The 12,356-nt window shown below is 34.3% G+C and overlaps 1 protein-coding gene across 1 annotated transcript in view; it reads left to right on the top strand.

Annotated features, from left to right (window-relative positions):
- Nucleotides 1-12,356, top strand: part of LOC102810786 (chromosome unknown open reading frame, human CXorf57) — a 49,824-nt gene that overhangs the window by 16,773 nt on the left and 20,695 nt on the right. Inside the window, exons 7-10 of the mRNA XM_006871071.1 lie at nt 650-754; nt 1,794-1,958; nt 3,309-3,469; nt 4,377-4,555. Of these exons, the coding sequence (XP_006871133.1) occupies nt 650-754; nt 1,794-1,958; nt 3,309-3,469; nt 4,377-4,555 (610 nt within the window). The remainder of the gene's footprint in view (nt 1-649; nt 755-1,793; nt 1,959-3,308; nt 3,470-4,376; nt 4,556-12,356) is intronic.

Here is a 12,356-nt window from a genome sequence, read left to right as displayed (position 1 = left end):
TTTAGACTCAAAAGGATCCTGTATATGTTTTCCAAGAAGATGGTGTTTGAACTGCCGATTTTGCAGTATCAGTCCAGTGCTTATCCTATAGTGCTTCACAAGAGAAACACACAAGAGACATAAGACACTTGCATAAGCTAATACAATTTAAAGCTGTATAGACCTTGCTATTGGAAGGACTCAGATTAATTTAGGAATCAGTGTTAAATTTGGTGTATCTGTGAAAGTAATATGGAGAAAGTTAGATTTTATCTTTGTAGAACTGTTGTGGGCCCAGTTAAAATGACTCTTACACTCTTCAACTATGCAGCAAGAAATCAACTTCAGCTAGATGCAGTTGTACTTTCTAAAGGAAAGGATGATTTCTTGTAGAAAGTAAAATAAATAAACATTAGATCATTTTAGCTCAACATATAGTCAAAGGAGACTATGAGTTTATGATTAACACCAGTATCACCTATGAGTTTATTAGAAATGCTGAATTTCAGTCTCCACACTAGACCTACTGAATTGGAATTTGCATTTTAACAATAGCTCCAGAGATTTGAAATAATGAAATTTCCACGTCATTATGCTATGTAAGTTTGAGAAGTATTGTGTTAAAGCCTGACCTTGGTATGTCATTTCATATATGTTTTCATTTTTCCAGTGACATATTTCATGTGTACACAGTTGAAAGTTGTGAGAAGTAATGATCAAGTACCTAAACTGCTTTATCTCACTACTACAGATGAGAGTCGAATATTTATTATTGGTGAGTAAATTCTTGGTATATACTTTATTGGAAATATATTGTCTCACTTTAGAACATATCTAATAAACTTTTAATTACAATATTCAACCACTAGATAGCTTTATTTTCATGACTCTTTATGCAAAAGTTTGAACAAAGACGAGACTATGAAATATATTACTCTTGGATTATTTATGATTGAAGCAATGGCTTTGTGATTCACTGGAGAATTGTGTTTATATCCTTTGGGTATTTTAAACAAAAATGTATTAGAATTAAGCTCCAGAATCTTATGTTTTATGTATATAGCAAGAAGAGTCTTACTACTTGCCTACTACTAGTACATTATTTTTCTCTATTCCCCTGATAAGAAGATTTAAAAAAAAAAAGTAAAATTTACCAAATTAGACAATAAGGAAATAGTGTGGAATGGGATGTTTATTAGAATCTGCCACGTTGGTAATTAGCAAATTTGTAAAAAAAAAAAAAAAAAAAGAAAGAAAGAAAGAAAAAGATGCCTAGGAAAAGTTCCTATATCTATTTGTCAAGTCCTTGATTTAAAAATATTAATAATATCAGATGAAAATACGGCATTTTAAGTATGCTTTAAGACTATAAGTTTAAATGCTAAGCCATGTATTTATAGCCATTTTATACATGATACTATGCATCTAGGTTAATACATGATTTTTTTAAAAATTGGTTTTTAAAAGTATGCCAAACATTCGGATAGCCAGAAAAATCCATATAATTAGTTTTTATTTTCTTGCAGGTGTTCAGCTTCCTGTAGCCAGTTACAGATTAGTCCATTTAAACTCTATTACATCTGACTTCCTTCCTGATATAAGATTTGCTTAGCATAGCTGGGTAATCTTTATATGCATATTAAGAATAATTATCTGCTACATAGTAAGCAAGTGAACTTGACATCCTTTCTTAATGACGTAGAGATTTTATTTTGATATTAAATTATTTTTGTATAAAAAATGTTTATGCAGTTTCCTATAGAGATTTTTTTTTTCTTTTTTCCTTTTAATGTTTCATCCATTTGTGCAAAAAGGTCCCAGAGGCCAACCATATACCTATGATACCAAGGTAAAAAACTTTATTCAATGGATCAAAACAAAGCCGGATCATGGGGAAATGAAGAATACTGTTTTTGGTGGATATTACCCCTATCCACCAGTGCCAGAGACATTTTCGAAGTATAGTAGTTCTGTTAAAGGTACTAATATAATTGCTAATCTTTTGGGATATGTTTATAAGCTTTATGTATGGTGTATGCTATTTCATTTGGTCAGCTTTTTTTCTTTTATTTGAGGGAGACAAATTGTGCAAATACTTACTACTATTCAGTTGGTCTTTATGCAGACATGTCATGCCTCCTAAAGTTTAATATTTTGATCTTTAGTTAAAGAGAAGATAAAATGTAGAAGATTATTAACCTGAGAGAATATATTGATTTAATGTCATTAAGATTATATCTGACCTTGGTACATCTCAACTCCTATGAAGTTACATAAAGAAACTAAAGCCTAAATAGATGCTGAGCCATTTGATATCCATACACTGACAACTGTATACTATTCTTATGGAATTGTATATATTGTATGTAACACAGCTGAGTGTTACCTTTAAATAAAGGTGAAATCAATGTAAATGAGATGCTGAATTTGAATTAAAGTATTCATGAGAGGCTTAACATTAATTTACTTTATAGTTGGATTAAGATATGGTAGTTGAAAAGTTTAACGTAACTATGTTCTTTTTTAAAAGCTATGGGGTAATTGTGTGGTTTTGGGAAAAAAATCAGTAACCTTGAAATGCTAACTTATCTAAATATTGGCATCCTCTTGTACTTCATAATATTGTTGTTGTTACATGCCATTGAGTTGGTTCCAACTCATAGTGACCCTGTATTGGATTTCCAAGGAGTAGCTGGTGAGTTTGAACCACTGACCTTGCGGTTCAAACCAACCTTGCGGTCTAGTGCATTATCCTACAGTGCCACATAAGGTTAGAAATAAGATATGTGTTTCTGTTAAGTCTCTGGGCAATACTTTATAGTTTGAAATAAGTTAGTTTCAATGTGCTAAGTTTCTGTTCCAAATGAAGACTGGACAGGAAGTCTGCGTTATAATTTAACCGATGAAAGTATTTTGCCTATTTTATAAAAACTACTTACCAAAAGCCAAAACCAAACCTACTACCATCCAGCCGATTCTGACTCGTAGCAACCATGTAGCAAGTTTCTGAGGCTGTAAATCTTTACGAGACCAGAAAGCCTCATCTTTCTCCTGAAAAGCAGCTGATGAGTTTGAACTGCCAACCTTGTGGACCTGTGCTTAACCTACAGTGCCCCCTGGTCTCCTTATAAAAACAAAAACAAGCAAATAAACAAACAAAAACATGACATAAGGGGATGTCAAATATAAATTCAATGTCTTAAAATTTTAGGTTAACATATCAAGTTTTTAATTTTTTATGTTGTGAAATTGTATTGCAAATCTAATTCTTATTTTTATCATTTCAGTTCTTTAAACCTTACAATTTCCTTGGGATTACTCTTTTGCAGTTGAGTCGCTCTTGACAACTATAAGTGAAGTGAGGAAGGAGATTGAAGACTTGCAGTATAGGGAACAAAAGCGCGTTGCAGTTCAGGGGATAATTACTGTTATAAAGTATATCCCCCATAGTGATGCAACTGAAAGTGCTTCAACATCAGAAACACTTCAGGTATGGTGCCAGAGAACTAATAGTATATCTCTGAAAGCACTGTAATAATTACAATATGTATCTTGTACATTTCATTCAGAACACACATGTAATGATTCTTAATGATGTAAATCCAACAACATAGGAAAAATTCATTTTTATTTCCTTTTCTGTCATTTATTTTGAGACAGGCTTCGCTGAATGTCAGTCTCTGACATTGCCCAAGTTCCGCAATACGTGGTATCTTATTTTGCTCATGGTGTCTTGTTTTTGCTTCCTGTATAACTTGAGTCTATTATGATTATATATTTAAATTCCCAGGTTGTATGTGAGGGGGCTGCAATAAGTTTGTGGAAAAGACTTATTATCCTTTAATTCCATTTTTCCATAAACTTTTTGAAGACCTCTTATATGTGTTTTTTTCTCTCACTTTTTGTCCAGGCCAGAACTACAGAAAGGTTTCTTCCCCCAAAGTTTTACCTCTATATATTTGGCCTGGTATTACACAGGTTCTATAAGAACTCTTGTAGGTTAAATGGTCTATCTAATAATTAAAAGAAATTATTTCTGGGATATAGATACAATCAAGATAAATTAGTTAATTAATCCCACTAGTTTATCTTTTTTTCCCATTAGTTTATCTTTTAAAAAATATTTTTTTAGGATCATTACTGTTCATATGGAAATAATCATCTAATTGAACTTTTACATTATTCTAGTATACATAAGAAGGATTTTTATTTACATTCCTTTTTAAAATACTTAAGTCATATAGATTCAGATAAGTCATCTTCATAAAAGCACATCACAACTCTCAGGATTATCAAAAACAAAACAACCAACCTGTGAACTAAAATTATAGTCTTTGAAAGGAGAAATACTTTTTGAGAATTAGTTTTAAATGCTTTCTTTAATTGTTCATTTTTAGAATGCTATTCTACCCTCAACATCCCAAGCAGCAAAAGGAGCAAGTCAACATCAGGAAAGAGAAGGTAAACGGCATCACAATGACATTGAACCTGCAGGTTCTCAGTGTTCTCACACTGAATCTACAAATTTGAGTCCTAGCAAGAAGAAGAGAATTCTGCAAGGCCCAAATGATAAACCGTAAGTAATTTACATATGTGCATACCATATGCATTTTCTCATTTTAGGTCCTGTGTCTAGCCTATGTAATGATCAGTTATAGTAAAAGCAGGACTCCTGGTGTGACTCTGTAGGACCAGCACTGAACTGGGGACCACAAACCGACCAGCTGCTCCTTGGAAACCTTGTACCAGGTTGCTATGGTCAGAACCAACTCAACAGTGCTTAACAACAAGATTGTAGTAGCATGACTTATTGAGAATACCTTTTAAATGGGAAATTATAAAATAATACTGCACTAAACAAGGGACACAGTGGGTAAATCCCATCTTCATTGCTACCTGCCAGGTAAGGATCTGCATGAATCCAGTCTCCAAAATATGGAAATGGATCCAGTCCTCAGCTTCCCACTTCTCCATCCAGCCCAGAGCTAGGTCAGACTTCTCAAGTTAGAACACTTTCTTACAGATTTCCAGGTACCCTGTGGGCTTGTTAATTCACTGGAAATGACTTACAGAATTCACAGAATATAAACTATACTTACCCACTTCACATTTATAACAATCAAAAGGGATACAGATAAAGATATACATAGAGTGAGTTCTAGAAGAAGTCACAGCATCTAGCTTTCATGTCTCAAAGAAGGACAAGCTACCATTTCCCATGCATGGTCATCAAACATGAAACTCATCTGAGTCTTAGGGCTCAGGGCTTTCATTGGTCTTCCCAGATGCACATGTTAAATAACAACATGCTTCCTAAAGCTTAGTCAGCACTGAGTCTTCAGGAAGTCCCGCTTGGTCTGGTTAGCCACTATTCAGTACTTTTAGGTGTTAGTCTGGCTAGGAAGAACTGAGAACAAAAGGCCGAATAGCTTTCTGCAGAGTGATTGCATATCTCATGCATATTTTAAACACTAAAAAACATATTTAAGCATTTCATTTTAAACTAAAACATTATTGCTTGCATTTATTTGCCAATTGCTTGTATATAAGTCTTTCCTACTTAAACCACATTCATAGTAAATTGCATATGATTAAGAGTTTCTGATTCTTTAAAGTGACAGGAAAGCCCAGATACTTGTGCAGCAGGCTGAATGCAGAATCATTTATAATATCTATCTTTTATTGTGTTGGGTGTTGTTAGGTGCCATTGACTTGGTTCCAACTCATAGTGACCCTAAGCACAACAGAACAAAACAGTGTCTGGTTCTGCGCTGTCCTCACCATCATTGTTATTCCTGAGCCCATCACTGCTACTGTGCCAATCCATCTCATTGAGGGGTCTTCTTCTCTTTTACTAACCCTCCACCTTATCAAGCATGATGTCTTTTTCTAGGGACTGGTCCCTTTGGATAATATGAGAAATGAAGTCTCACCATCCTGGCTTCTAAGGAGCATTCTGACTGTACTTCTAACATAGATTTGTTTGTTCTTTCAGAAGTCCATGGTACTTTAAAACTTATTCTCCAACACCATAACTCAAAAGCATCAATTCTTCTGTAGTCTTCCTTATTCATTGTTCAAATTTTATATCAGGCTATGGAAAATACCATAACTTGGATCAGGTGCACTTTAGTCCTCAAACTGTTATCTTTGGTCTTCAACATTTTAAAGAGGTGTTGTGCAGTAGATTTGCTGTCCTTTGATTTCTTTCTTGACTGCTGGTTCCATAAGTGTTGATAGTGGATCCAAGCAAAATGAAGCCTTTGACAGCTTCAATTTTTCTCCATTTATCATGATGCTATTTATTTATCCAGTTGTAAAGAGTTTTGCTTTGTTTACATTGAGGTGCAATCCATACTTAAGGCTGTGGTCTTTGATCTTCATCAGTAAGCGTTGTAAGTTCTCTTTGCTTTCAGCAAGCAAGGTTTTATCATCTGCATAACACAGGTTGTTAATTAATCATCCTCCAATCCTGATGCCATGTTCTTCTTCATATAATTCAGTTTATTGAATTATCAGCATACAGGCTGTATGCAAATAGTGAGCGAATACAACCCTGGTGCACACCTTTTTTGGTTTGAAACCATTCAGTGACCCTTGTTCTGTTGGAACAACTGCCTCTTGGTCTATGTACATGTTCCTGATTAGCACAATTAAGTATACTGGAATATCAATTCTTTACAATGTTATCCATAGCTTTCCATGATCCACACAGCTGAAAGCCTTTGCATAGTCAATAAAGCACAGCTAAACATCTTGCTGGTATTCTTTGCTTTCAGTCAAGATCCATCTGACGTCAGCTATTATATCTCTCACTCCATGTCCTTGTCTGAATCTGGCTCGAACCTCTGAAAGTTACCAGTCAATATACTATGACAGCCATTTTAAAATTATCTTAGCAAAATTTTACTTGCATGTGCTATTAATGATAGATAAAACCTTGCTTCAAGTCAGTTGAGCTATCTTCCAATTTATTTATTTATTTATTTAGCATAGATGAGTGAGTGCCTCCAGTGCTGCATCAGTTTGTCGAAATATTTCATTTTGTATTCCATCAATTCTTAGAGCCTTGCTCTTTGCCAGTGCCTTCAGTGCACCTTGGACTTCTTCCTTCAGTACCATTAGCTCTTGATAATATGCTACTTCTTGAAAGGATTGAACATTGACTATCTCTTTTGGGTACAATGACTATGTGTATTCCTTCCATCTTCTATTGATGCATTTTTGCAACATGCCTATGTTGTTGTTGAGTCAGTTCAATTCATAGCAACCTTGTATAGGGTTTCCAAGGAGCAGTGAACTTGAACCGCTGATCTTACGATTCAAAATTACCTTGCAGTCCAGCACATTAACCCACAATGTCATTCGAGGGCCCATAGAATCCTTCAAAACAGCACGTCAAAGCTTGAATTTTTTACTCCAGTTCTTTCAGCTTGAGAAATACTGAACATATTCTTTTTTGGTTTTATAACTCCAGGTCTGCATAGTTCATTGTAATATTTGAATGTCTTCTCAGCTGCCCTTTGAAAATTTCTATTCAACTCTTTTAGATCTTCATTTCTTCCACTTGTTTTAGCATCTCTATACTGGAGAGCAACCCTGTTCAGGGTCGCTATGGGTCGGAACTGACTCCACGGCACTTAACAACAACAACAACAACATACTGGAAAGCAAGTTTCAGTCTCTTCTTGACATCCATTTTGATCTTTTCGTTTTTCTTGTATTCTTAATGATCTTAATGATGTTCCTGATGTCATCCCAGAACTCTTCTGGTCTTCGGTCATTAGTGTTTAATGCATCAAATCTGTTCTTAAGATGGGCTCTAAATTCAGGTAGCATATGTGCAAGGTCATATTTTGGCTCTTGTGGATTGTTTTTTCTTCAGCTTCAACCCAACTTTGATGAGCTACTGATGGTCTGTTCCACAGTCTTCCATTGGCCTTGTTTTGGCTGATGATAAGGAGCTTTACTACTATCTCTTCCTACAGATGTAGTCAATTTGATTTCTGCATATTTCATATGGTGAGATCCATGTATATAGTTGTCATATGTGTTGTTTAATAAAGGTATTTGCAATGAATAAGTCATTGATCTTACAAAATTCTATCATGCTATCTCCAGCATTGTTTCTATCACCAAGGTTGTTTTCCAGCTACTAATCCTTCCTATTTGTTTCCAACCTTTGCATTCCAATCACCAGTGATTATCAATATACCTTGATTATATGTTTGATCAATTTCAGACTAAAAAAGTTGGTAGAATTCTTCAATTTCATCATCACTGGTACATAAATTTGATAAATAATGGTATCAACTCTTCTTCATTTTTGTTATTGTTGTTAAGTGCTGTTGAGTCAGTTCCGACTCATAACAACTCTTTTAGTGTTTCTGATGAGCAGCTGGTGAGTTTGAACTGTCAGCATTGTACTTCAAGATAGATCTTGAAATGTTCTTTCTGATGATGCCATTCTTCTTCAATTTGTCATTTCTGTCATAGTAAACCACATGATTATCAGATTCAAAATGGGCAATACCAGTCCATTTCCACTCACTAATTACTAGGATATCAATCTTCATTTATCCCATTTCATTGGCAGCAGTTTTTCACAGTATATTGGGCAGCAGTTTTTAGGAGTATATTGACTTTGTGTCTTACAAATCTTGATAAATTCATTTATCAATTTTTAAAATAGGTACTTTTTAATTTTTTCTATATAAAATTCATGTAATATGCAAAGAATGGTAGATATTCCTTTCCAATAATCTTGCTTTTTTTTTTTTTTTTTTTTTCTTGTCTTACTTGACTGGTTAAAATTCTCAGTATAATGAATAGAATTGGTATTCAATGAATAGAATTGGTAGAGTGCATCTATTTCTCATTTCTGATCTCGGAAAGAAAATTATCAGAATTCCACTCACTGTTGAGTATTGCATTTGCTATAAGATTTTGGTAAATATTTTTTTAGATTAGGAATTTTCCTTCTAATGATAGTTTGCTCAGATTTTCTCATGAATTTGAGTTAAATTTTGCTAAATGTTTACTCTCAACATATTGGTCTGTTGAATTTTAGTTTTTTTTCTTTTCATATATTTAACTTGATTAATTTCTGAAATGTTAAACTGCTCATGAATTCCAAGAAGAAATCTTAACGCTATTATTAAGTGCCACAAGTCGGTTCAGACTCACAGTGGCTCTGTATTGGGTTTCCAAGAGTTAGCAGTCCAGTGTTTATCCTACAACACCAGACCGACTCCAAATGTAACTTAGTTGGATATATTAATTGTGACATACAACCTTTTTGTATATCAGTAGATTTGATTTGATAATTTTTTGCTTAGCAGTTTCATTCCAATGTTAATGAAAAAGATTGATCTGTAAATTTTTCTTCTATTATCATTGTCAGCATTGGTATCAAATTTAATATCAACTGGTCTCATAAAAACAATTGAGAATTGTTTATTCTTTTTTTTTCCTTGACGATATTGTATAAGATTATGTTGTTAAGTGCCATCGAGTTGGTTCCGACTCATAGTGACCTTATTAGAGTTTATGAGGAGCAGCTGGTGGGTTTGAACTGCTCACCTGTGTTTCAAGCCAACTTTATGGTCCAGTGCTTAACCTACAGTCTCAAACCAGGATGCTACTTAAATGTTTAAAAGAAATCCAGCAAAACCATCCAGTCTGAGGTTTTCTTTCAGGAAGGTTTTTGCAAAATGGATTGTATTTCTTTACTTGATCATTCAAAACCAAGCTGTTGCTATCAAGTTGATTCTAACTCATGGGCAACACCACTCTGTTACAGAGTAGAACTGCTTCAGAGTTTTCTTGGATATAAGTATATGGAAGTAGTTCACCATGCCTTTCTTCCACAGATTCGTTGAGTGAATTTGAATTGCCTGATTTTAAGTTAGCAAATCACTTGCATCATCTAGGGACTTCCTTTTCTCAAATAGATTTTGGAATATTCATATTTTACATTTCTTCTGCCACTTTTCATTTCCAAATAATTTGGCATTTGCATCAAAATTATAATACTTACTGGTGTGGAATTGTTCATAATATCTTCTTGGGTTTTTTATTTTTATTATTTCTGTATAATCTGTAGTGATGTACCCATTTTTAATCCTGATACTTGTAATTTATGATTTCTGTCTTTCTTTTCTAGATAAAGTCTTGCTTTCTTTTCTAGCTAATCTAACTAATTACTTAAATAATTGATTTTTTGTCTTTCTTCTTTTCTCATATATGCTTATAATGCTATAAATTTCATTCTAAGCATTGTTTAGTTGAATTTTACTTCATTCTCATTCAGTTAAGCATTTGCTGCTTTTATTGTGATTTCTTTTTGTCTCGTGACTTTTTGGAAAGTATATTGCTTTCCAAAGTATTTAGGAAAGTTTATTTCCAGTCACATAAGGATTTTCTATTACCATTTTATTGTTTATTTCAGTTTATCTCCATTCTGAACAGAATAAATCTTCTGATTTTTTTTTTCATTCTTTGAAATTAGTTTAAAGTTTTTCCTTATGGTAACCATATAGTCAATTTTTGTAAATGCTTCAAATGTATATGAATTCTGTCATTGGTCAGTGCACTGTTTTGTATTTGTCAGTTAGATCCAAGTATGTTAATTATGTTTATATCTTTTGTATTCTTATTGACTATTTGTCTGATTTTTCTATCAACCAATTAAGAGGTGTATTAACATCTTCCTCTATGATGATGAATATGTTACTTCTTCTTTTAGTCCTGTTAACTTGGATTCCTGGTATGGTGCTGTAGTATAAGCACCAGCTGCTCTTTAGAAACCCTATACAGGGTAGCTATAAGTCAGAACTGACTAAGCGGTGCTTAACAACAACAACAATTTTTTGCTTCAGTGTTTTGAAATAATGTTACTGGGTTGATGTTGTTAGGTGCCATTCAGTTGGCTCAACAGAATGAAATACTGCCTAGTCCTACACCAACCTCACAGTATTTGCTATGCTTGCGCCTATTGCTCCTGCCACTATGCCTGTCCATCTCTTTGGGGGTCTTCCTCTTTTTCTCTGGCCCTCCACTTTACCAAGTATGATTTCCTTTCCCAGGGAGTGGTCCCTCCTGATAATATGTCCAAAGTATGAGAGACGAAGTTTGGTCATCCTAGCTGTACTTCTTCCAACACAGATTTTGTTTTTGTTTTGTTTTGTTTTGCAGTCCATAGTTCTTTTAATATTCCCGTCCAACATAACAACTCAAATGGATCGATTCTTCTATGGTCTTCCTTCTTCACGGTCCGTATATGAGGTTATTGAAAATGCAATGGCTTGGATCAGGCATACCTTAGTACTCAAACTCACATCTTTGCTCTTCAGCACTTGTACAGCAGATTTACCTAATGCAATATACGTCATTTAATTTCTTGACTGCTGCTTCCATGAGTATTGATGCAAAATGAAGTCTTTGACAACTTCAAATTTTCCTCCATTTATCTTGATGTTATTTATTGGTCCGGTGGTGAAGAGTTTTGTTTTCTTTAAATTAAAGTATAACCCATAACAAAGGCTGTGGGTTTTGATCTTCATCAATATTTTAAGTCCTCTTCGCTTTCAGCAAGCAAGGTTATATCATCTGCATATTACAGGTTGTTAATGAGTCTTCCCTCAATCCTGATGCTATGTTCTTCTTCATATAATCCAGTTTATCAGATTATGTGCTCAGCATACAGACTGAATAAGTATAGTGGGAAAAAAAAACAAAAATCAACAACCTGGCACACAATTTTCTTAATTTTAAACCATTCAGTGTCCCCTTGTTCTGTTCACATGACTGTCTCTTGGTCTATGTACAGCACAAATAAGTGTTCCAGAATACTCATTCCCCACAATGTTGTCCATAGATTGCCATGACCCACACAACTGAAAGCCTTCCTATAATCAATAAAGCACAGATAAACATCTTTCTGGTATTTTCTGCTTTCAGCCAAGATCCATCTGACGTCACCACGTCCTTGTCTGAATCCGTCTAGAACCTATGGCAGTTCTCTGTCAATGTACTGTTGCAGCCATTTGTTAATTGTTTTCAGCAAAATTTTACTTGCATGCAATATTAATGGTATCGTCTGATATTTTCCGCATTCCACTGGGTTACCCTTCTTTGGAATGGGCACAAATATAGATATTCCAATCAGTTGTCCAGGCCTTCCCAATTTCTTGGCATAGATGAGTGAGTGCCTCTAGTACCGCATCAGTTTATTGAAATATTTCCATATTTATTCTATCAGTTTGTATAGCTTTGTTCTTTGCCAATGCCTTCAATGCACCTTGGGCTTCTTCCTTCAGTATCATTGGTTCTTGATCATATTTTACCTCTTGAAAAGGTTGAACATCGACCATTTC

The sequence above is a fragment of the Chrysochloris asiatica genome, unplaced genomic scaffold (assembly GCF_000296735.1).
Source record: "Chrysochloris asiatica unplaced genomic scaffold, ChrAsi1.0 scaffold00159, whole genome shotgun sequence".
NCBI lineage: Eukaryota > Metazoa > Chordata > Mammalia > Afrosoricida > Chrysochloridae > Chrysochloris > Chrysochloris asiatica.
Note: the sequence above shows the minus strand (reverse complement) of the source record. Positions and strands in the feature narration are given on the sequence as shown.